General features: G+C 44.0%; 1 protein-coding gene across 6 annotated transcripts in view; it reads left to right on the top strand.

Moving 5' to 3' along the window:
- WDPCP (WD repeat containing planar cell polarity effector) overlaps window positions 1-25318 on the top strand; it is a 541772-nt gene that overhangs the window by 266026 nt on the left and 250428 nt on the right. For all 6 annotated transcript variants that reach the window (XM_068232353.1, XM_068232349.1, XM_068232350.1 and 3 more), the window contains one exon: window positions 15289-15391. In XM_068232353.1, the coding sequence (XP_068088454.1) occupies window positions 15289-15391 (103 nt within the window). The remainder of the gene's footprint in view (window positions 1-15288; window positions 15392-25318) is intronic.

The following is a 25318-nucleotide window of genomic DNA, read 5'->3' as shown; positions in this document are numbered from 1 at the left end:
ACTGCCTAAAACTGGCAATTACAAGCCAGGATCGCAGCAGGGAGTGGCAGAAACAGCACAGAGGGGCCCAGGAGAACATAATGAATAGAATGGTATGCTTTTTATTGTAAGAATTTTAGAGTACAGATTCTCTTTAAGGCCTCGTTTCCATCTGCTCTCTGTGTGCAACGCAGGTGGCCAACGTGACGCTCGGTACTGCATTGCAACATGATTCTCCCCATTGTGTTTGCAATCCCATTCATTTATAATGAAAGGGATCACAGAGCAAACAGGCAGGAATGCATACAACCATGCATTGCAATTCTGCGGTATGGATGGGGATGTTAGACAACTTGAATTGTATGTGTAGTACAGATAATTAAAAGACAATTATTTAAGAGAAGAGCCTCATATTTTTATTTTCAGTTACATAGCTTTTTTAACATTGCATCATTCTGATATATTTGCAATTACAAACAACACTCTGTACTTTAAACTATTAAACAGAGCAGAACTAATGACCCTTTGTACTCATCTGCAGTAAAACCTTATCTGAAGCTGTTTTTCACTGTTTCTTTGATGTATAAGTGCTTCAGAAAATAGCACTGTCTCCGACCCAAGTTGGCTCTGAGAGCTCAGAGAAGCTCTTTTGCATAGATAACAACTTTAGGATTTTTTTTAATGTTGGCGCTATATAAATACTAAATAAAAATAATTTAATGAGGTATATAGCCCAAATATTGAGTCAGAGGTTCTAGTAATCACACATACAAATGTAAATTATTGTTGTAGGGTAGGAAATGAGGCATAAAACAATGAGTGGGAAAGGAAAGGGGGGGGGGGGCAAAAGGAATGGGGAAAATATGGTCGCCATTGTTTATAATGCTCTATTCATGGTAGAGCATTCTGATTTTGGTCACTGGCAACCAGTGCTTGACACTAGTACTGTACTTTAACTGAACGGTTCACTTTAAAGTGACACTGAAGCAAAAAAAAAATCAAAAAATGTTTTTGATATAACTAATATTTTCAGTTTCCAAACTACACTCTGGGCTCGATTCACAAAGCGGTGCTAACCCAGTTAGAGACTTTAGGCGTGATAACCATTGCACCACGCTGGTGAAAAGCCAGTTTAGGCGTGATAAGTTTAGGTGTGATAAGTTTAGGTGTGATAAGTTTAGGTGTGATAAGTTTAGGCATGCTAAGTTTAGATAAGTGTAGATAGCGTGCAAAGTCCTGCACGCAAAGCAGCGCCATTAAACTCTATGCGAAGTGCACCAGACTTTGCTAGTGCAAAACTTTTGATCAGCTGTGCACTGCGGTGGTAACCCAGTTGGTGCTTAAACTTATCACGCCTAAACTTATCACACCTAAACTTAACATGGCTAAACTTATCACACCTAAACTTATCACACCTAAACTTATCACACCTAAACTGAGTTTAGGCATGATAAAGGGCTTTTCACCAGCGTGCTAACTGTTAGCACGGCTTTGTGAATCAGGCCCTCTGTATTTTAAACTATGAGCCAGAGCAGAGCTAATGACCCTTTGAACTTTCCTGCAGTAAAAGTACTTCCTGGGTCAGGGTTTAGCTTCTGATTGGAGGAAGCAGACAGAGGCGGGGAGCCATTCAATGGAGGAGGCGGGGGGAGTCAATGCAGGGGGAGGCGTAGGAGGTCACTGATTGACAAGCTGCCAGATAAACAGAAGAAGAATAAAAAATGTTCATTGAGATGATTATTTTCAGAAAAAGACATCAAATAATGAAATGTTTACAGAAATGGATACTGTTTTTATATTGTTCTGAGATTATGCTTTCAAGCCAGTGTACCTTCCCCATACCTTTAACATTGAGCACCTGTGGAAGAAGTGAAAAAAGCAGGAACGGTGGGAATTTAATCCTTACCGGCATGGTCTAGCTCAGCAGGTCTGAACCAGGGAAAACGCTCTATTCCAGTAATGCAGCAGGAACTTGCCCTAACTGGCTCTTTTAAAGCTGTGTGTGATGATCCGCTCAGCTGGCTGCACTGGCAGACAGCTGTTTGACCATTCCTCTAGTCTGTGGGCTGCAGGTCTCTGGAAGAGAGACCTGTCTTTCCATTGCCAGTTTCTGGTCTGTTCTGCTGCTGAGGAATTTGCATACATTTGTTATGCAAATCCCCTACCTGCCTCCTTTGATGACTGGCAGTATAAAGAGCTATGTTTCCCAGAGTCCTTTGCTGGTCATTCCTTCAGGGTTTGTAGTAAACACTCCTAGAGTGTCAGCCATGCTACTTCTTGTTAAAGTTAGCTTAGAGTAATTCATGGGACTGCACTAGGTAGTTTCCCTAGTGCAGTTAGGATTGCATATCTGTTTGTTTGTCTGTTGCGATTGTCCTGTCCCAGCGGTGGTCGACAGGAAATAGTTCTGTGTGTCTGGGTGCTAACCGGAACAGCGGTTGTTACTGGTAGCCCCTTCTGATCTGTCTTGCCTGGATCGCACTCGCCTTGCGCTAGTGCTGTGGATCCTTCTGTTCTGTCTTCCTGGATCGCACTAGCCTCTAGCGCTAGCGCTGTGGATCCTTCTGATCTTTTTTTACTTGTTCCTGAGTTTAGATCGCACTAGCCGCTAGCGTTAGCGGCTGTGGATCTTTCTGATCTGTGTTCCTGCTTGGATCACACTTGCTCTGGCGGAAGAGCGGTGGATCCTTTCTGCCTAGTTCTTGTTTCTCGTTTGTCTGTCTTGTCTGATACGGGCGCTTGCCGTAGGCTCGGTGAGGTAACCGTTAAGCAAGCGTTCACGTTCTGTTTCGTGTTTGTCTGTCGGTGGTTAGTTAGGCGTGCTTGTCTCTGTTGTGCTTAACACGCGGAGACCGCGCATAAACGCGTTCTCTGTTGCAAACGAGTGCGGTGTTCGCGTTTAGTTAGCGTTTGTTATTTTCTTTATCATTCTCATTGTATTATTTGCTGTGCCTTTGCTCCTCTTGTGTTCTGTTCTAGTCTGTCTTGTGTCACTTCTGGCGATCGCCTTTCTCGCGATCGCGTTCCTACTTATGTTTCTGCTGATGTGTGTTTACCGTCGCAGGGTCGCGACTAGATTGGTGAACACACATTCGTCCTGTCCCTGTGCTCTTTCTCTTTATGGGCTGTTCAGCCCCGCATTGTCTTGATCTGTACAATCCCCACCTGGCATCTGTGGCCGTGCAGCGATTGTACTCGTCTGCACTCCACAGCGCCATCTGCCGGTGGGAATTGCCCTCTGCTGGTGCATTGCACCTAGCCTGGGTTCACCCAATTATACGCTTGTGGAAGGTTTTCGCTGTGTCAGTGCGCATCTCGTGCGCTGACCACGAAAACGATTCCGCAAACGTTACAGAATGACCAGCCCAACCGAAATTCCCAGGGCAGAGGGAACCTTCGATTTGCTTCAGATGTCGTTGCCTAAGACAAAAGCATATGTGGATCCTATTATAGGTAGGATCGCACACTATATTAAAGCAGTTAAAAAATCGGTGCATGCCCAGAGGTAGTCCCTGAAAGTTCTGATCTTGGTGGGTGTCCTGGTAATTTTGAGTCTAGAGTAATCATAGGCTCCATAGGGGTTCTTGGTAGTTCTCCATGTGGGCCTGGTGAGCGTTCTGGCGTCTTGGGATCTCTGCGGAGCTTCAAAGGGTTCTGGGAGATTCCGGGAGAAATTTTGCTTGGTACCCTGGATAGGATCAATAGTGGCTTTTGTGTTGAAAGGGACACTTCTAACAGGTATTGTGGCAGATTTGGTATTTTCGGACACTCCCTGGAAGGTGGTGGGTATTGTCTGGAGGGTGTCGATGGCTTCTTCTCTGGCATTCACAGTCCTGATGGGTGTTACACTGAGACTTGTAGTACTGATGGGCATGTTTCGGTGGCTTCTGCTTCCAATGAGGTCGGTTTCGGGTGGACTGACTCTGGAATAGGGCCTTGTCGGGCTGTCCCGACCTTCATGAGTCTTCAGTTAGAGTTTCGTGGAAATACCAGTTTTGAGGGACATCTGTAATCCGTCCCTAAAGAGGGGGGTACTGTAATGATCTGCTCAGCTGACTGCACTGGCAGACAGCTGTTTGACCATTCCTCTAGTCTGTGGGCTGCAGGTCTCTGGAAGAGAGACCTGTCTTTCCATTGCAAGTTTCTGGTCTGTTCTGCTGCTGAGGAATTTGCATACATTCGTTATGCAAATCCCCTACCTGCCTCCTTTGATGACTGGCAGTATAAAGAGCTATGTTTCCCAGAGTCCTTTGCTGGTCATTCCTTCAGGGTTTGTAGTAAACACTCCTAGAGTGTCAGCCATGCTACTTCTTGTTAAAGTTAGCTTAGAGTAATTCATGGGACTGCACTAGGTAGTTTCCCTAGTGCAGTTAGGATTGCATATCTGTTTGTTTGTCTGTTGCGATTGTCCTGTCCCAGCGGTGGTCGACAGGAAATCGTTCTGGTGTCTGGGTGCTAACCGGAACAGCGGTTGTTACTGGTAGCCCCTTCTGATCTGTCTTGCCTGGATCGCACTCGCCTTGCGCTAGTGTTATGGATCCTTCTGTTCTGTCTTCCTGGATCGCACTAGCCTCTAGCGCTAGCACTGTGGATCCTTCTGATCTGTTTTCTTGTTCCTGAGTTTAGATCGCACTAGCCGCTAGCGTTAGCGGCTGTGGATCTTTCTGATCTGTTTTCCTGCTTGGCTCACACTTGCTCTGGCGGAAGAGCGGTGGATCCTTTCTGCCTAGTTCTTGTTTCTCGTTTGTCTGTCTTGTCTGATACGGGCGCTTGCCGTAGGCTCGGTGAGGTAACCGTTAAGCAAGCGTTCACGCTCTGTTTCGTGTTTGTCTGTCGGTGGTTAGTTAGGCGTGCTTGTCTCTTTTGTGCTTAACACGTGGAGACAGCGCCTAAACGCATTCGCTGTTGCGAATGAGTGCGGTGTTCGCGTTTAGTTAGCGTTTGTTATTTTCTTTATCATTCTCATTGTATTATTTGCTGTGCCTTTGCTCCTCTTGTGTTCTGTTCTAGTCTGTCTTGTGTCACTTCTGGCGATCGCCTTTCTTGCGATCGCGTTCCTACTTATGTTTCTGCTGATGTGTGTTCACCGTCGCAGGGTCGCGACTAGATTGGTGAACACACATTCGTCCTGTCCCTGTGCTCTTTCTCTTTATGGGCTGTTCAGCCCCGCATTGTCTTGATCTGTACAATCCCCACCTGGCATCTGTGGCCGTGCAGCGATTGTACTCGTCTGCGCTCCACAGCGCCATCTGCCGGTGGGAATTGCCCTCTGCTGGTGCATTGCACCTAGCCTGGGTTCACCCAATTATACGCTTGTGGAAGGTTTTCGCTGTGTCAGTGCGCGTCTCGTGCGCTGACCACGAAAACGATACCGCAAACGTTACAGAATGACCAGCCCAACCGAAATTCCCAGGGCAGAGGGAACCTTCGATTTGCTTCAGATGTCGTTGCCTAAGACAAAAGCATATGTGGATCCTATTATAGGTAGGATCGCACACTATATTAAAGCAGTTAAAAAATCGGTGCATGCCCAGAGGTAGTCCCTGAAAGTTCTGATCTTGGTGGGTGTCCTGGTAATTTTGAGTCTAGAGTAATCATAGGCTCCATAGGGGTTCTTGGTAGTTCTCCATGTGGGCCTGGTGAGCGTTCTGGCCTCTTGGGATCTCTGCGGAGCTTCAAAGGGTTCTGGGAGATTCCGGGAGAAATTTTGCTTGGTACCCTGGATAGGATCAATAGTGGCTTTTGTGTTGAAAGGGACACTTCGAACAGGTATTGTGGCAGATTTGGTATTTTCGGACACTCCCTGGAAGGTGGTGGGTATTGTCTGGAGGGTGTCGATGGCTTCTTCTCTGGCATTCACAGTCCTGATGGGTGTTACACTGAGACTTGTAGTACTGATGGGCATGTTTCGGTGGCTTCTGCTTCCGATGAGGTCGTTTTCGGGTGGACTGACTCTGGAATTGGGCCTTGTCGGGCTGTCCCGACCTTCATGAGTCTTCAGTTAGAGTTTCGTGGAAATACCAGTTTTGAGGGACGTCTGGAATCCGTCCCTAAAGAGGGGGGTACTGTGATGATCCGCTCAGCTGGCTGCACTGGCAGACAGCTGTTTGACCATTCCTCTAGTCTGTGGGCTGCAGGTCTCTGGAAGAGAGACCTGTCTTTCCATTGCAAGTTTCTGGTCTGTTCTGCTGCTGAGGAATTTGCAATGTAGAACGTAAAGTCCAGCACCATCAATAGTATCAATGCTCTTTAATTTGAAAGACACATAGATTATACAAGCAACGTTTCAGAGGGGACCCCCTCCTTTCTCAAGCCAAAATCAGTGTCTACATAAATGAACCGAATCACAGGTTTATATACACATACAAAAGTAGAGACAACCAATCACATTTAGCCTCTGCCTATGGCAGCCAATCTCTTACCACCTCCTTTGGGCGGACCTGATGGGGAACTATATGGTTCACATTCAGATGTGCGCAAACACACAGTTGCTGGTAGTGCGCAGGAGCGTGAAGGGAGCGCGCCGGGAACGCCCGGCTCGTCTCCACTGAGCGCCGACCAATCAGCCACCTTATTGTGCGAAAAAATCTAGATAAATCAATGTCCAGATCAACCATTTGAGGCCAATGTGTAGGGGCAAATGAGAGACCCTTTTCCAACAGCGACTGCTGAGCAGCGGATAAAGGCACAGAGGAGATATTGACCACTATTGACCCATTTGTTGTACATTGGGCTTCTGGGATCTCACTTGTCTGGGTTTCTGTCTTAGACGTTCTTTTATGTTTCCTCCCGCCCCTGCGCTTTCTTCTGTGCTTGACGGGTTGCCCGAGGATGATTGTGGATCTGTCGAGTCCCCCCGTTGTCCACGATCATATGGTTTTGGACGAACATCACGTCTTTTGCGATTTTGAGGTCTCTGCCAGCTGTAAACATATCCAGTAAGATAGTCTGCTGCATCCCTGTGGAACTTCTCTCTTTTAATAGCTTCAATACTTTTCTTATGATTTTGTGCCATAGTACTCAACTCAACCGCAAATCTTGCATAATCATCAGGATTAGAGTTATCGAGTAATTTCTGCTTCAAATCATCAATCTGCGTATTCAGCTTAGGTAGTTCCACCATGATGCGATCTATGGTCAGTAGCATCGCATCAAATGATGCCTTATTCCAAATCATCGTCCAAGTGTGGCAAAAGTCATTGTCAGTGGGAAACATTAAAGGGCTCACATTAGATCTGATACCTCTAGGGATTCTACCCACTCTGCGATACTCAGCCAGAGTGGTGGCATGTAACTCCAGAGAAACTTTCAGTTTCGTCAATTTTTCCAGTTGCTTTCGTATTGCTTTATCATCCACGGTGTTAAGGAACGTTACTTCAGTTGTAACCTGTGACATGATCCTATCCGTGTCCTCCGATGAAAAGGAGAAAATCAGCTTAGCCAGTTAAGATTTCAAGTATTAGAGCAGGTATTGGTTCCCAGAAGGGGAGGGAATAGGATAAAAAAATTACTATATAGAGAAGCCGTTTGGATCCGCAGACTAGATACATTAGAACCAAGGGGATTAAATAGAGACTATGATATGCAACCCTTTCTTTGATGACGTTGTCTGGCCTATGTTCAATGTAGTCATTGTTTACTCTGACGACATCTAATGATTATTAGTTGTTTCATGCCTTATTATGTGTATACTGTATGTATTTTGCCCTTTAGGATTCTGTGTCCATTTTGGGACACACTGAGTAATTATATGTCACATTTATATGTGGCTTCAGTAAGGTCTTAATTGTCTACATGTTCCTGTGGTGTGGTGCGGAGAGAGGGGGGCGTGTTGGCTAGCGCAGCGTGTTGCGTCCCACGGCAAGCACATGGCCGGCTTGTTTACATCCCGGCCATGTGACTTGCAGACGCGCAGACTAGAGGAGGCGTTGGCTTCGCCTCGCTCTCTCAGCCATGGAGGTTTCCCATCAGGTCCGCCGCCCAAGGGGGCGTGGCCTGATGACGCTTACCAGCTCCCCATGGCTGATTGGTCGGCGCTCAATGGAGACGAGCCGGGCGTTCCCGGCGCGCTCCCTTCACGCTCCTGCGCACTACCAGCAACTGTGTGTTTGCGCACATCTGAATGTGAACCATATAGTTCCCCATCAGGTCCGCCCAAAGGAGGTGGTAAGAGATTGGCTGCCATAGGCAGAGGCTAAATGTGATTGGTTGTCTCTACTTTTGTATGTGTATATAAACCTGTGATTCGGTTCATTTATGTAGACACTGATTTTGGCTTGAGAAAGGAGGGGGTCCCCTCCGAAACGTTGCTTGTATAATCTATGTGTCTTTCAAATTAAAGAGCATTGATACTATTGATGGTGCTGGACTTTACGTTCTACATTGCCATTGGAGACGGGAGTGCTACCTATCTTCTGGTCCGGGCACATCACCACTACTAATCACAGGAGTGCGATCCACAAGTACTTTCAAGCTGAGGAATTTGCATACATTCGTTATGCAAATCCCCTACCTGCCTCCTTTGATGACTGGCAGTATAAAGAGCTATGTTTCCCAGAGTCCTTTGCTGGTCATTCCTTCAGGGTTTGTAGTAAACACTCCTAGAGTGTCAGCCATGCTACTTCTTGTTAAAGTTAGCTTAGAGTAATTCATGGGACTGCACTAGGTAGTTTCCCTAGTGCAGTTAGGATTGCATATCTGTTTGTTTGTCTGTTGCGATTGTCCTGTCCCAGCGGTGGTCGACAGGAAATCGTTCTGGTGTCTGGGTGCTAACCGGAACAGCGGTTGTTACTGGTAGCCCCTTCTGATCTGTCTTGCCTGGATCGCACTCGCCTTGCGCTAGTGTTGTGGATCCTTCTGTTCTGTCTTCCTGGATCGCACTAGCCTCTAGCGCTAGCACTGTGGATCCTTCTGATCTGTTTTCTTGTTCCTGAGTTTAGATCGCACTAGCCGCTAGCGTTATCGGCTGTGGATCTTTCTGATCTGTTTTCCTGCTTGGATCACACTTGCTATGGCGGAAGAGCGGTGGATCCTTTCTGCCTAGTTCTTGTTTCTCGTTTGTCTGTCTTGTCTGATACGGGCGCTTGCCGTAGGCTCGGTGAGGTAACCGTTAAGCAAGCGTTCACGCTCTGTTTCGTGTTTGTCTGTCGGTGGTTAGTTAGGCGTGCTTGTCTCTGTTGTGCTTAACACGCGGAGACAGCGCATAAACGCATTCGCTGTTGCGAATGAGTGCGGTGTTCGCGTTTAGTTAGCGTTTGTTATTTTCTTTATCATTCTCATTGTATTATTTGCTGTGCCTTTGCTCCTCTTGTGTTCTGTTCTAGTCTGTCTTGTGTCACTTCTGGCGATCGCCTTTCTCGCGATCGCGTTCCTACTTTTGTTTCTGCTGATGTGTGTTCACCGTCGCAGGGTCGCGACTAGATTGGTGAACACACATTCCTCCTGTCTCTGTGCTCTTTCTCTTTATGGGCTGTTCAGCCACGCATTGTCTTGATCTGTGGCCGTGCAGCGATTGTACTCGTCTGCACTCCACAGCGCCATCTGCCGGTGGGAATTGCCCTCTGCTGGTGCATTGCACCTAGCCAGGGTTCACCCAATTATACGCTTGTGGAAGGTTTTCGCTGTGTCAGTGCGCATCTCGTGCGCTGACCACGAAAACGATTCCGCAAACGTTACACTGTGAAGTTTATCTTTGTGATGTGGCAAAGGGGTGGGCATGGGCTTTTCAGAGGTGCTGTGATTAATAGGGTCTCTAAAGTCTCAACTTAACGGGTTAAAGTGGTCATATTATTTTTCTTTCAACAACTCCCCTTTTTATACCAATGTCCTGTTTTACCAATATCAATAAACATGAGTTTCTGAAGGTCTCAAGGCTTGCAGAGCGCCCCAGTGGCATGTCACTGAGAGTTACTGAGGATGAAGTTTTAAATATGGACTCCTTATTTCAGATAACAATGATATATTTCAGCCTCTCACCTTCCCACATTCGCTGGTTGGCATCTATGTATAGATCCTTTCCAGGGAGTGCTTTTGTAAATAATTAAGGAAATACTGAGAATCCCCCAGGAGGAGAAACACAACTTATCAGATCTGTCAGATTTTTACTGCCTACTCTAAGCATTAGGAACACAGCAGAAAATTAATTTATAGTGCATTTTACTTTGGGAGAAATGTTCATGTTATAAGTTTGTATTTTAAATTTTACAATGTTTCGCAATAACAGTTTGTATCTTAAAGGACCTCTGTTATAAAATTTTAAAATGTAACCACTTCACCACTGAGGGGTTTTACCCCTTGAGCACCAGAGCAATTTTCACCTTTCAGCGCTCCTTCCATTCATTTGTCTATAACTTTATCATTACTTATCACAATAAAATGAACTATATCTTGTTTTTTCCGCCACCAATTAGGCTTTCTTTAGGTGGGACATTATGCCAAGAATTCTTTTATTCTAAATATGTTTTAATGGGAAAATAGGACAAATGTGGGAAAAAAATTCATTATTTTTCAGTTTTCGGCCATTATAGTTTTTAAATAATGCATGCTACTGTAATTAAAACCCATGACATTTATTTGCCCATTTGTCCCGGTTATAAAACCGTTTAAAATATGTCCCTATCACAATGTTTGGCGCCAAAATTTTATTTGGAAATAAAGGTGCATTTTTTTCAGTTTTGCGTCCATCCCTAATTACAAACCCATAGTTTATAAAGTAACAGTGTTATACCCTCTTGACATAACTATTTAAAACGTTCAGTCCCTAAGGTAACTATTTATGTATTTTTTTTTCATTGTAATTTTTTTTTTATTATTACAAAAAAAAAAAAAAAATTGGGGAGTGTGGGAGGTAATGAGTTAATTTTGTGTGTAAAACTAATGTATTTGTATGTGAAGAATGCTTTGAGGCTGGGAACGTTTTTTTTTCTTTTCACAATGATCGCGCTGCTTCTCATAGAAGCAGCGGATCATTGCTGGGCTTAGATCAACGAACGGGAATGGTTTTTCCCGTTCATTGATCTCCGGGCGAGCGGGCGGCAGCGTGCATGCGAGCGGGAGTGCGGGCAGCGGTGGGAACGCGGGAAGTACGGATTTCTCTGTCCCTGGTGGTAAAAGGATGGAAAAAGGGACGGAGAAATACGTACGGCTGGGGGTAAAGTGGTTTAAACACACGTAAACATATACAAATAAGAAGTATGTTTCTTCCAGAGTAAAATGAGCCATAAATTACTTTTCTTCTATGTTGCTGTCACTTACAGTAAGTAGTAGAAATTTGACATTACCGACAGATTTTGGACTAGCCAATCTTCTCATGGGGGGTTCTCAGGGTTTTCTTTATTTTTAAAAACAGTTAATGGCAGTTGCTCCGTCCAACTGCCAAAGAAGTGTACAGTGAGCAGGGAAGCTGGCCAGCATATTTGTATAAATCTTTTTCAGGGAGTGTCTTTATAAACAATAAAGGCAACACTGAGAATCCCCCATAAAGAGATGGACTAACCCAAAACCTGTCGGTAATGTCAGATTTCTACTACCTCCTGTAAGGGACAGCAACATAGGAGAGAAGTAATTTATGGCTCATTTTACTCTGAAAGAAATGTACTTGTTATTTGTATGTGTTTTAAATTTTAAGATTTTTGCGACAGTAAGGAAACCTAAACTGAAAAATGAAAAAAATAAACATACACATGTTAAACTTACCTTATCTTGTCCTCCTCTCCCGCATCCTGTTTGTGCACTGCGATCGATGGAATTCTCCGTACTCCGTCCTCCCTAATGACCCATGTCAGCACTCCCTTAACTAGTAATATCACTTGAGCCATGGGGAAACATAGACGTTACCTTGCACATCAGTTGTGCTTTCATTTATAATTGACAGCAATTGATCTAGTGAAAAAGAGCCCTAAGGGTCCTTTTACACTATATCGGTTGCTCTCAGTTATAATTGAAAGAACAACTGATTTTCAAAGTAATAACCATGTTTTCCTATGGCTCAGTTCACACAATGGGCTTGATTCACTAAACCGTGATAACTGATATCACGGTCGCGCTAGCGTTTTGCACGAGTTATAACACATGTAAGGTTTTTTGCGCACAAATGTTAATTTCCGTGCAAAAAAGCAGCCATTTTCATGCGAATATTCGTGTTTGCGCGTGAAGATTAGCGATTGTGCGCGTAAAATGTTAAGCGCGTTATAATGCACGAAAAACTTTAACTTGACCGTGATATCAGTTATCACGGTTTAGTGAATCAAGCCCAATATACGCATTTTAACTGAAAGCTTTTTTTCACAATGCACTACTATGGAACGTTAAAACGCATCAATTTTTCAGCATAAGCTGTAAAAGAGGCCTAAGACTTTCAGCTTCCAGAGAGACAAGTCTGACAAGATCTTGTCAGAACTGGAAGGAAGTTGTTAGAAAATGGTGAGCTTCTGGAGGAACTGATGGCAAGGTAAGTATGTAATATTCATATGCAGGGACAGCATTTGTTTTTATTAAAGTGGATCCAAGATAAACTTTTACTCACTGCATAATTGTGCCCCTTACATATCGTTTATAGGGCATTCCTCAAGCCAAATACTTTCTTCTTTTGTTTTTTAATACCCTAATTCCCTATAAACTAAACAAGCCTCGCCCACAGCTCCTCCAGCGCCTAGGCATTCTGAGTCCCATGTAGCAAGTGCTCATGGGAGCTCAGTCTGGGTAGGAGGAGGCTTTTCCCGAAGGAGGAGGCGTTACCAGCCAGAGATTTCAGAGACAAGGAGGGGGAGAGAGGAGGAGAGGGGAGTGGAGTTTTCATAGGCTGAGGGGTGGAGATGCAGAGCAGCCTGCCTGTGTGTAATGATAACAAGCAGAATATGGCTGCTCTCATTGTATCACAGGAAGAAATAATCATACACCGTTGAAGCTGTTTGCAGCTAGATTTGCTGTGTAAACTATCTAAACTTTAGATAAGATATATAGACAAGTTACTTGTTATAGTTAGTTTTTCATCTCGGATCCACTTTTAATAATTTTACTTGGCTCAGGTTCACTTTAATGTAAAGATGGCCCATTACAGCCTCTCTATTAGCCAGTAATGAATTCATGTTCTCTTTCTTCATTATTTAACCTGTTATCACCTGAAGTTGTGCAATGCTTGTGTTTTTTCCGTCTTTGAGTTTTTGTAAGCAAATCACTGTGACGCTTATCAGTGCTAAGGCGTGTCACATGTCATCCCGTGGCTTTTATACCTGTATTTTCTCTTTATCAGTTGTAATCTCTGACTTGTATGTAGATGGTTGGTCACCGCCTTGGCATGCCTGGCATTCACCACTCTGGTGACCAGGTTTCCTGGTAGCCTTGTCATCTCTTTGTCACTTTTAGCTGTCTGTGTGTTTTCTCACCTAGTAATAGATTCATAATACCGTGCCTAATATGGGTGTGATGTGTTACACAGCCTGGACAAAGTGTGTTTTGAAGCTGCTGGTTGAGCTCACACCATCCACCTGTTATGCACGCCAACTGCGAAATCTGTGTCATCTGGATGTGAACATTACAGAGATGAATGTAATAGTTTTACCAGTCACGTGTAGGCCTCTGCACCCGCTGCCATTGTGGAGCTACGCCAAAACTAAACAGGCTGACAGCAAACTCCCGATTCAATGTAAGGGCTTTTTCACACTAAAAGTCGCAAAAACCTATTGCAACACAATTGTGATTTTCTTTTTTCATTCTGCAATTTTCTGTACATTAGACTCCATCGCAGCACTTAATAAATTCAGCAAAGTCAGCAATTGCCTTTTGGAAAATTGGTACGCATTCACTGTGAATGCACTCTCTCATTTTCCTATTAAAGGAGTCATCAATTAAATTATGCTACCCCCAGTACTACTTACCCGGTACTGCGGAGGCGCCATGTGTGATTGACAGCGGCGCTTGCTCAGGCGCAGTAGAGGACGTCCTGCGCACCATTGGCGAATGGGGGCCAGCGAAGCTGCAGCAAGGGGCATAGCAGCTGCCAGGGGCTGGAGGAAGCCCCGGATAAGTAGTACTGGGGGTAGCATAATTTAATTGATGACTCCTTTAAAAAGAACCTGAGCAGAAGCTTGGGTTCAGAAACAAATACTTATCTAAGGTGAGGAAAGCCTCTGGATCCTGATGATGTTTCCTTTCACATCCTCTGACGCTCACCAAGACCCTCCTGCTGATCCGGACCACACTCCTAGGCTGGACCGAATGGGACCATGCCTGCATTGTAAGCCAGAGCCACTTGAGCACAAGCGGCTTAGGCTTACTGCACCCTTGTGGCCATGCTTGCTTGGGGTGCAGTGCACGCTTGCTTGAAGAGGAGCGTGGTCCCGATCAGATTACTGATAATCTCTTCCATAAGTGGATCCAGCTACATTGCTAATGATTGGAGATGAATCGGTTGGAAGCGCCCAGTGTGTTCTACTTTAGTGCTTTAAAATATAAATTTAAAAAAAAGAAAAGAAAGGTAATCACCTCCCCAGTAGATGTGAACAGTTCTACTGAAAAAATCTTTATTCAAACAGCAATCTGACAACACATTTTACGGGTCATGGCCGTCTTCCTCAGGTAAATACAAAATGCCTTAATAGCATAGGGGATAGAGTGTAGGTGCCTCTAAACTCTGATTGGAGAGATCACCAGATACTTTGGACCAGCAGAGATAAACCAGACCAATCAGTGGACAGGGGTGCTAACTATATATTCTATAAAAACACTTTGTATAAACTGGTGTTAGGCCAGTGTTTACCTTTCCATCTCGTTATGCACCTTGTAAACAAATAAGCCAACATGTCCCCAAGAATACACCCGCTCCAATACAATCATTGCATTGCTGCGAGTTAATAAGAAGTTTGTTAAATCAGAATGGCGGTGATGAATAAAGTACATGTTCTCCCTTGAGGACATTATCAGTGCGCAGCTAAAAAGTCACTGAAATGGCATATTTTGGATATATACATGTATTCAAAGGTCCCTTTGTCAAAAATTGCTGTTTCCAGCCGCTGGCTTTTCAAAGACATAGGTTGGTCAGAAATTGCCGCATAAGCTGCCGAGTAAAATATATGCTTTTTACTTTGCGAAATGTGTTTGATTGCCTGGCGCGAGATAAGGCTCTCGTAAGATGATACATTTGCATGGAGGAAGAATGAAGATTGAGTAAATTAAAACGTAACTGTGGGTTCATCAGTCCTGTCTATGTTCTGTGATCTGGGCAATAAAAGATTCCCTTTCTTTGAAATTCCTCTTTGTTGTGTGTCCAAGATTCATTTTAGATTAATCTTTTATTTTGCTTTATTTCCAAAGGACATCCATTACCTTGCACTAGATAAGGGTGAATTGGCACTAGCTAAAGTGGCAGAGAAAAAGGCTAAGGAAATAGATGCAGAATCAATAAACGCTGGAGTTGGTAAGAATTAATGTTATTTAAAAAGCTTCTCTTTTTTTTTTTTTTTTTGAATCAATACTTTTTCTGTACGCCTGCAATGTTATAAATGCGGGGGGCTATTGGTTCGTTCCTAGGGAAAAAAAGAATTAGCAGAGATAAGCTTCAAAAACCACTTGGCGATCTCTGACTTCACATATAACAGTCTCACTTTGAACAAAGAAGAATGTAAAAATATTTTAAAAAACAACTTGGTTGAGGACAGATACATTTTGCTTTCTCGTGTTATTTTAGGTGGTTGAAAACGGTTTGCTCTACTCATGGCACTTGAGGTCCCTACACTTGGAGGTTAAATCTGCGTTGTATTACCCTATTTTACCACAAGTGGCTGCAAAAGCAATGAAAGTGTGTGGCGAATGGAAGTCCGTGGGTGACGCAGTAATTGTAAACAACGCAACGCGGTACCTTACAGCACGTGCACCTGCAGACCGAGCGGGGGGGGGGGGGGGGAGGGCATGCCTATGCATATGACCCTGTTGGCGCACCCTGCTGCAGGGTTATATGATTGTCATTTTCTGTGTTGTGGTGGGATGCAGCAGTAGCATGGCACCACAACGCAAAAATCAAGTGTAAAAACCGCGTAACCGCTTTAACCTCTCTATTTAACATCCATTTTTTTTAAAGCAGTACTGTAGGGGAGTAGGAGGAAAAAAGAGTTAAACTTACCAGGGGCTTCTAATGGTCCCCCGCCGACGTGCTGTGCCCATGTTGCCACTCACCGATGCTCAAGTCCTCGTCTCCAGTTCACTTCCAGAATTTGCGACTTTAAAGTTGGAAAACCACTGCACTTGCACGGCCGCGTCCTCACTCCTGCTGACGTCACCGGGAGTGTACTGCGCAGGCCCCGTACGGTCTGCGCCTGCACAGTATGCTCCTGGTGACGTCAGTGGGAGCTAGGACATGCCAACCCAGGCGCAGTGGTTTTCTGACTTCAAAGCCTCAAATTCTGGAAGTGAACTAGAGGCATGGACCGGAGCATTGGTGAGCGGCTGCGCGGGCACAGGACATCTGTGGGGCACCGTTCGAAGCCCCAAGTAAGTTCAACTCTTTTCCTCCTACCCCCCTACAGTACTCCTTTAAAGAACACCTTAAGTCAGAAGGACATAAAGGCTGCCATACTTGTTTCCTTTTAAACAATACCAGTTGCCTGACATTCTGCTGATCTCTTTGGCTACAGTAGTGTCTGAAACACACTTGAAACAATCCAGTCAGACTTTAGTCAGAAACATCTTATCTGCATGCTTGTGCAGGGTCTATGTCTAAAAGTATTGGAGGCAGAGGATCAGTAGCATTGTTTAAAAGAAAATAAATATGTCCGCTTCCATATTCTTCTCAGTTCAGGTGTGGAACTTCAGCAAAATGGGGAGCAAGGTGGCTAAGTGAGTAACACTCTTGTGGTGCAGTGCTGAAGTTCCAAGTTTGATTGCCAGCCATCCAGGACTCTATGCATGGTGTTCGTATCCTCTCCCCATGTATGCATGAGTGTCTTCTGGATACGTGGGTTTCCTTTCACATCCCAAAAACATACTGATGAGTTGATGAGTTTTCCTAAAAAATAGTCTGCAGACTATAGTAGGGATATCAGATTGTGAGTAAAGATGGTAGTTTGCTACAGCATGTTTCCTTGGCAGTGAGCTTCCATCCCACCACGACCACGACTCTTGCCTGAAGTCAGCTGCCCAACAGGGATAGAGTTTGCCACGTTGACCGCACTCGTGTATTTAGTAGTTTTGGTGTTTGAAATCAGAACATTATTCTGAATTTAGCCAAACCCCACACTTCAGCACGATTCAGCACTACCTGTAGACAAGGTCAGAGGGAGTTCACTTCACAAGACATTTTACGTGACTCTATACTTCCTCCTTCCAAAGCCAAAAGGAGTGAGTATCGGAGTCGCATAAAAAGCGCCATCAAGTGTAAGTAAGTAAAAGTGCCCTGACCCTGTCCGCAGGTTTAGTGCTGAATAGTGCTGAAATGTGGCGTTCGGGTGAATTCAGAATGATGTTCCAAATTCAAACACCAACACAATTCATGAGTGTGGTCACCGCAGCAAACTCCAACCCTATTGGCCAGCTGACTTCAGGCTAGACGTCGCGCTTGGCATTATGGGTTGAAGTTACCCATGCAGAACTATGATCCCTGCTATGAACTATGATCCCTGCTTGTGAGCTCCCCTGAGGAACAGTTAGTGATATGAGTTGTTCATATAAATGTACAATCATAATAAATGGTAATGCAATGGAAGACATACAGCTGGAACATACCGCTGCTGATTTTGTTTTTAGGAACACTTATACACATGCATATTCATATTCTCATGACAGTACAATGGATAGAATCATTCAGATTTAGGTCAGGTATTATTCACATTAAGCACTAGATTGAAAGATACGTATGATTTGGAGATGCGTGCGGGTGTAACAAAGCTTTGATATATAATATACAGTGGCTTGCAAAAGTATTCGGACCCCTTGAAGTTTTCCACATTTTGTCACATTACTGCCACAAACATGAATCAATTTTATTGGATTTTCACGTGAAAGACCAATACAAAGTGGTGTACACGTGAGAAGTGGAATGAAATTCATACATGATTCCAAACATGTTTTACAAATAAATAACTGCAAAGTGGGGTGTGCATAATTATTCAGCCCCCTTTGGTCTGAGTGCAGTCAGTTGCCCATATACATTGCCTGATGAGTGCTAATGACTAATTAGAGTGCACCTGTGTGTAATCTAGTGTCAGTACCAATACAGCTGCTCTGTGACGGCCTCAGAGGTTGTCCAAGAGAATATTGGGAGCAACACCACCATGAAGTCCAGAGAAGACACCAGACAGATCAGGGATAAAGTTATTGAGAAATTTAAAGCAGGCTTAAGCTAGCAAAAGATTTCCAAAGCCTTGAACATCCCACGGAGCACTGTTCAAGTGATCATTCAGAAATGGAAGGAGTATGGCACAACTGTAAACCTACCAAGACAAGGCTGTCCACCTAAACTCACAGGCCGAACAAGGAGAGCACTGATCAGAAATACAGCCAAGAGGCCCATGGTGACTCTGGATGAGCTGCAGAGATCTACAGCTCAGGTGTGGGAATCTGTCCATAGGACAACTATTAGTCGTGCACTGCACAAAGTTGGCCATTATGGAAGAGTGGCAAGAAGAAAGCCATTGTTAACAGAAAAGCATAAGAAGTCCCATTTGCAGTTTGCCACAAGCCATGTGGGGGACAGTGTAAACATGCGGAAGAAGGTGCTCTGGTCAGATGAGACCAAAATGGAACTTTTTGGCCAAAATGCAAAACGCTATGTGTGGCGGAAAACTAACACTGCACATCACTCTGAACATACCATCCCCACTGTCAAATATGGTGGGGGCAGCATCATGCTCTGGGGGTGCTTCTCTTCAGCAGGGACAGGGAAGCTGGTCAGAGTATATGGGAAGATGGATGGAGCCAAATACAGGGCAATCTTGGAAGAAAACCTCTTGGAGTCTGCAAAAGACTTGAGACTGGGGTGGAGGTTCACCTTCCAGCAGGACAACAAGCCTAAAAATAAAGCCAGGGCAACAATAGAATGGTTTACAACAAAACACATCCATGTGTTAGAATGGCTGTAATGATCTGCTCTGCTGTCTGCACAGGCAGACAGCTTTTTGACCATTTGTTGGGTCTGAGTGCTGCAGGTCCCTGGAAAAGAGACCTGTCTCCACTCTGCAAGCGGCAGAGTTGCTGTTCTGGGGAGGAATTTGCATCCACTTGTCATGCAAATTGCTTAGCTGCTTCCTCTGATGGCTTGCAGTATAAAAAACATTTCCTCCCAGAACTCCTTGCTGGTCATGATGATTTGTTCCTGCTAACTTACCTGGAGTCTCAGCCCTTTGCTTACTGTTTGCTAATATTGCTATCTTAGAGTAGTTCCTTGGGAGTGCCCTAGCATTCCTGTTAGCATAGTCAGGTTTTTTGTTACCTGTATTGCTTTGTACTGTCTATCTGTTGCGATTGTCTTGTCACCAGCAGCGGTCGACAAGAGATTGTTCTGTCTGTTGGGATCGCATTCGCCCTAGCGGTAGAGGCGGTGGTTCCTTCTGTACTCTGTCTGGGAGTGTAGCCAGAGCAGCGGTTGCTACAGGCTGCTCCATCTGTCTGTCTGTCTGGAACGAACGCTTGCTGTCGTCTCGGTGAGGTAACCGTTTAGCAAGCGTTCGCGTTCTCTTTTGTTTTCATGCTTCTGTGGTTAGTCAGGGTTGGTACGCTTTGTCGCTATTGCGATTCTCGTGTGGCGACCGTGCCGCACACGCGCTTTTTCGCTATTGCGATTAACGTGTGGTGACCGCGTGTAGTTAGTCCTGTCTGCTCCTGTGTGTTGGATTACTGTTTGTTATCAGTTCTGTCTTTATTCTGTTCCTTTGCTCTGTATTACTCAGTCTGGTGTCGCTATTAGCAATCGCCATTCTTGCGATTGCGTTCCCACTTGGTTTTCATTGTTGTGTGTTCACCGTCGCCGGGTGGCGACTAGATTGGTGGATACACAGACATTCTGTCTCTGTGCTCTCTCTCCATGGGCTATCTTGCCCTATATTACTTCACCTCATACAATTCCCATCTGGCATCTGTGGCAGTGCAGAAGTTTTATTCCTCTGCACGCCACAGCTCCATCTGCCAGTGGGAATTTCCCTCTACAGGTGCATAGCACCATATCTGGGTTCTGTTATTTCATACGCTTGTGGAGGATTTCCGCAGTGTCAGCGCGCATCTTGTCCACGGAAAAAATGTTGACCACGCGCATCTTGACCACAGAAATAATTCCTCAATCGTTACAACGGCCCAGTCAAAGTCCAGATCTAAATTTAACCGAGAATCTGTGGCAAGATCTGAAAACTGCTGTTCGCAAACGCTGTCCATCTAATCTGACGGAGCTGGAGCTGTTTTGCAAAGAAGAATGGGCAAGGATTTCAGTCTCTAGATGTGTAAAGCTGGTAGAAACATACCCTAAAAGACTGGAAGCTGTAATTGCAGCAAAAGGTGGTACTACAAAGTATTAACTCAGGGGGCTGAATAATTACGCACACCCCACTTTGCAGTTATTTATTTGTACAAAATGTTTGGAATCATGTATGAGTTTCGTTCCACTTCTCACGTGTGCACCACTTTGTATTGGTCTTTCATGTGGAATTCCAATAAAATTGATTGTTTGTGGCAGTAATATGACAAAATGTGGAAAACTTCAAGGGGGCCGAAGACTTTTGCAAGCCACTGTATATCTGAGTTAAATGGTCTCTTATACAAGTCGACACTTGTTGAGAGGTGAGCAGACATTCTGCTCACTCCTCAGCATCCACTTGGACCTTTAGTTACATCCACCTATCCATTAAGTTTTCAACCACAGGTTCAGCTAAATGTTCAACAAATAGGGAATAAAGTGAACCAATGTGTTGGTGAGCCATCTTTTATGGATTCCAAAATTGGAGAAGTACCGGTGTGGGGGAGACCCAAAGGGAACTGTGCTCTCAGCGTGCTGTAGTTGGTAGTACATGTACTGGAATATACTGGATGGAGGAATTGACTCTGGAGTGCATCAAATCAGTTGGATATTCTGAACAATACAATTCGACCAAGGTACGTCACTCCTCCGTCCACCCATAGCACAGTATTATGGAGTTTACCGAGTTCTGGTAGGCTAGGGTTGTGCCGTAAGGGGGTAAAGTGCTTCCAGGAGGAAGAGGGAAGTATGTTCTTGGCCAGATTTTAGTGGCCTCCTGGAGAACCGTGTTTGTAGAGGCACTTTGCGTAACGGTACCCTTAGGGCTAAGGGTCGATTACATGACTTGTCTGTAGAAGAAAAGACCAGTAACTCCAGTGATTGACACAAACCAGTAGTAAGACAATTGATTGAGTTGTGCTACCAAGTAAAAAGGGTTGAGGGAGCGGAGGGCCTTAAAAGTACTTGTAGTATGAAGCAGTCCTTAGTAGCTGTTCTGCAGGCACAGATGCCTAATTGGTTAACACGATGAAGAAAAACTGGTAATAACAATAACCAAAAATAACAAATGCCTACAAGAAATCTGATCAACTGACTAAACTAAGAAAGAAGCACTTTGTGAAGGGCTAGAAATATGTCACTTTTATGGATTTCATTACATATATATATTAAAGTCGATGTCTAAACAAAGTAATAATCACTCAAAACACCACAAATCTTATCAATGCAAAATTCAGAATGATAAAAATGTAGCATTAAATCCACTGTCTATGAGCAGCAAGGCAATAATAAATAGTGTAGATAGCGGAATCATCAGAAAGTGAGTTGTGTCTATTTGACCCGTCTCTCACTGAAGACTGGACCAAAAGATAGAAAAGGGGGGGTGACATAAATAGAACAAAAATTATCTGATTTTAAGGCATCGATTTATGCAGATATAGTTCATGAAAAGGTGTTAGTGCTGGATAAAGTGAAATATATGCACCCTAGAATTATCCAAAAAGTTCAACAAGACAATGAAACTGTCAATGTATAAATCATGAAATATACACCATGTTGATGAGACAGGCCTGAAGAAAATGGTCAGGCCAGTTCAAGCTGACAGAAAGGATACATTAACTAAAATAATCATTGTAACCACTGTGGCGAACAGAAAAATGTCTCAAAATGCAGAACATGTCAAACCAGACCAAGTTCCACTCTTGTTGGTCAGTAACAACAGGCTGAAGTGTCCAGTGGGCACAGTCACACAGAACTGGACAGACACTGCCAAACAGAACTGGAAATGAAAATGGTAGAATGACAATTTGCCACCAATAGTATGATTGCATGGATCTAGGTTTGTGATGTGGTAGAATATTTGTAGCATGACTATTCAGATGACAGATCTGTAGCAAATTTTGTGTGATGCAACATGGACCAGACCAGTTCTTAAAGTTCTTATGGAATGTGTGGACTGTTTTTTTTCTCCCTTTAAACCACTATGGAGCATTCAATCACTTGACTGGGCTAGGGGTATGTCATAACAAGCTAATGATGCTAATGACACTGGTTCTAGTTTACCAAGGTTGGAGACAATAAGGGATCCAGTAAGCATGGCCTGGATTGCTTAAAATCATTTGATTTTAGGTGGCAAATTTTTGCAGTTCTTGCCTTGCCCATGGGACCAAAAGAGGGAGTTGCTGGAACATAAGTCAAGTCATGGCTTTTCCTCCTGGAGTTCAACATGCGCATACGGTAACTCCAAAGTCCATGAGACACTGTAATCACCTGTCTGCCAATATGTTAATGTTTCTGCAATGCTTTTTATGGCCTGATATGATGCAAGCTGAAGACTATCCTTTCCTAACAGCATGCAACTTAAATCCTTGCCAATTCTGCAGGGTAACTTATGTTCTGTGATGTCATATGTGGGGAACCCTAGTATATCAGGTTCTATCAGGCCAATAGTATTCTATTAGCCTCTGCGAAAGGGGCGTGTCTTGGACCTCCATAGTCTAAGAATGTAAGCAGCTAATATGCCTGTCATCACAAGTTCTGCAATTAGCTGAATCCTCAATATTTTTTTTTATTATTTTGTATATATTTTGTTTAGTACGGGGAGGACGTGGCAGTTAAAGGTAGAGTATTTTTATTTTATATGGTCACAGTTAACATTATTTTCCTTTCAAAGTAGTGTACTATTTCATAACAGAGGTAATAGAGGGTATATAAACTAGTTTTTTACACTTGCTGTCGCATTAAATTGAACAGACTCGCTGCACATGCCCGGAGGTGATTACAGAGCACATCTTCCATCATCCTATGCAAAAATGTAAATTGTTCGATGTGCTCCCCTCATTGCATAGGCAATCCATTTTACCACGCTGCCTGTAGTCTGCTAATTTAAACGTCACTTAGCCATGCCACAAGGAGCTGACATGGCATAACCTATTAAGAAATCTTATAATTAATAATGATGGTGCGGTTATGACAAAAATCCCAGGAGTTCATGTGTTATATTACTGATTAACAACTCCAGTGAAGAGCATGTGGTAAAAATGTCAGAAAGCTTCCCAAGGCCAACTTACTTTAAATTACACATGGGCCTGCTGAGATGAATTTATTTAACCTTCAAATCAATAGTTTTCACCCAAAAGGGATTCCTGTTGTAGCGAGAAAAGCTGATAAACTCTGACTAGTTTTAAAGTCACACAGTGAAGCGCCATCATTTTATTTGGTGTGAAATGACATTGCAGATGTAGTAACCTGTACACATTGCTGGAGAGACCGGTCACTGCAGCCGAATGCTCCCAGATGCTCCCAGATCTGTTCTGCACCTTTATTCCATGCATGGGTTTTTGGGGGGAGGTTTGCTAGCTAAAAAAATAACACCGTAATGATAGGAAATCACCTAGTACAATTCCATAATTTTTTTTATTTTAGTTTTAGTGTGGGAAGAAGTTAACCCTAACCTCCCCTTGTGCCTGATACCAACTGTGACTGCTTCCCCCGTGATCACCACCCCCACTGCTGAACATAAACGCACATGTGTTTATAGGAAATAGGAAAACAGACAACCGAAGGAAAAGAGTTAGCCGGCACCCAATTGCAGACTGCTGCAGCCCAAAAGATGGATCCCGGTAACACACTGTGCTCACAGCTGACAGATCGTTAAATTAAGGAGTTGTAGAGAAAAGCCCTGTGCTCCTTAATTGAAATAGGAAAACAAAAGGCCAAACTCCAATCTGACAGTCCCTGCAGCCACCATGCGCTCAACAATACATTAAGGTGACCATCACCATAAGAAAAGAAAAGAATGTGGTCAGTACTCCTTAAAATGCAGGAAAATTTTATTGAATAAATTAGAGAATTTAATTAAAAGAAATAGATTCTCACTTTGTGGGTCATGTGATCCAACAAATAAAAGCATGCATAAAGTGCTCAGTACAATTGTAGTCAGATGTAGTGCCCACTCTCCAGTTTTTGACCAGTCTCAGCCTTTTGACGTCATTAGGGGTCTCTAACCTAATACAGTAACTTACCCTATCCACAGACCTTAGCCTAAGTCTGAACTACTCCTAAACTCTCTCGTGGCTAAGGCCTCTTTCACCTGCTAGGCTGAAAGTGGTGAATTCAAGACCTGTCAGCTACAGCCGGACACTTGCTAGTGCTTGGCAAAGGCAGCGAAGAGGTGATCGCAATCAAATGTGACATGGTGCTTTTTTTGCTGAGGGGTAACTGCAACACCTGTACAGCGCTGACATGCGAGGAGATACAAAGTGTGCATTTGAAAGAGGCCTACAACTAGTCCCCCTACCCCATCTCTTTTCTACCTTGACCAGGGGCATAGCCGTATCCATAGCAACTGCTTTGGGGCCCTGGAGCAGTGGGGGCCCAAGTGGTGATTGATGTGTTCACTATTTATGATGTGTTTCTCCATCCTCTGATTGATCTCAGTTCCCAAAGACTGTTTATAGTGTACATTGCATAGGCATGCTCAGTGCCCAGTCAGTTGATATCCCTTAGGGTTGGAGCAGGTTGCATTGGTCATGAGTACCTAGGTCTGATGGCCCCATCAAAATTCTGCTATGGGGCCCCATAATGTCTAGCTACGCCTCTGCTTGACTCACCTAGTTTTATTAATTTTTTTTAAAAGATGCTTTCTCATTGGAATTGGAGCAGTGATTAGTGATCTCTGTGCTCTGATGACCAGGCACTATAAAGCGTTGCCTTCTCTATGGTATTAGGTTTTCTTCTGTACTGGCAAGAGTTTCCATCTGACTGAGGCTGTGCAGGTTGTGATCCTACAGCTCCCTTCCAAACGTCATTAATAAATGATAGTTTCTACTCTCCACTTAAAGGAATGTGCAGTTTCAATGCTGAGTTCTTAGCATTCTTTCATTTCTCCCCATAACCTGCCTCAGGAAA

This window comes from Hyperolius riggenbachi, chromosome 4 (assembly GCF_040937935.1).
Source record: "Hyperolius riggenbachi isolate aHypRig1 chromosome 4, aHypRig1.pri, whole genome shotgun sequence".
NCBI lineage: Eukaryota > Metazoa > Chordata > Amphibia > Anura > Hyperoliidae > Hyperolius > Hyperolius riggenbachi.
The sequence above is the reverse complement of the archived record's forward strand: the minus strand, read 5'-3'. Positions and strand labels throughout refer to the sequence as shown.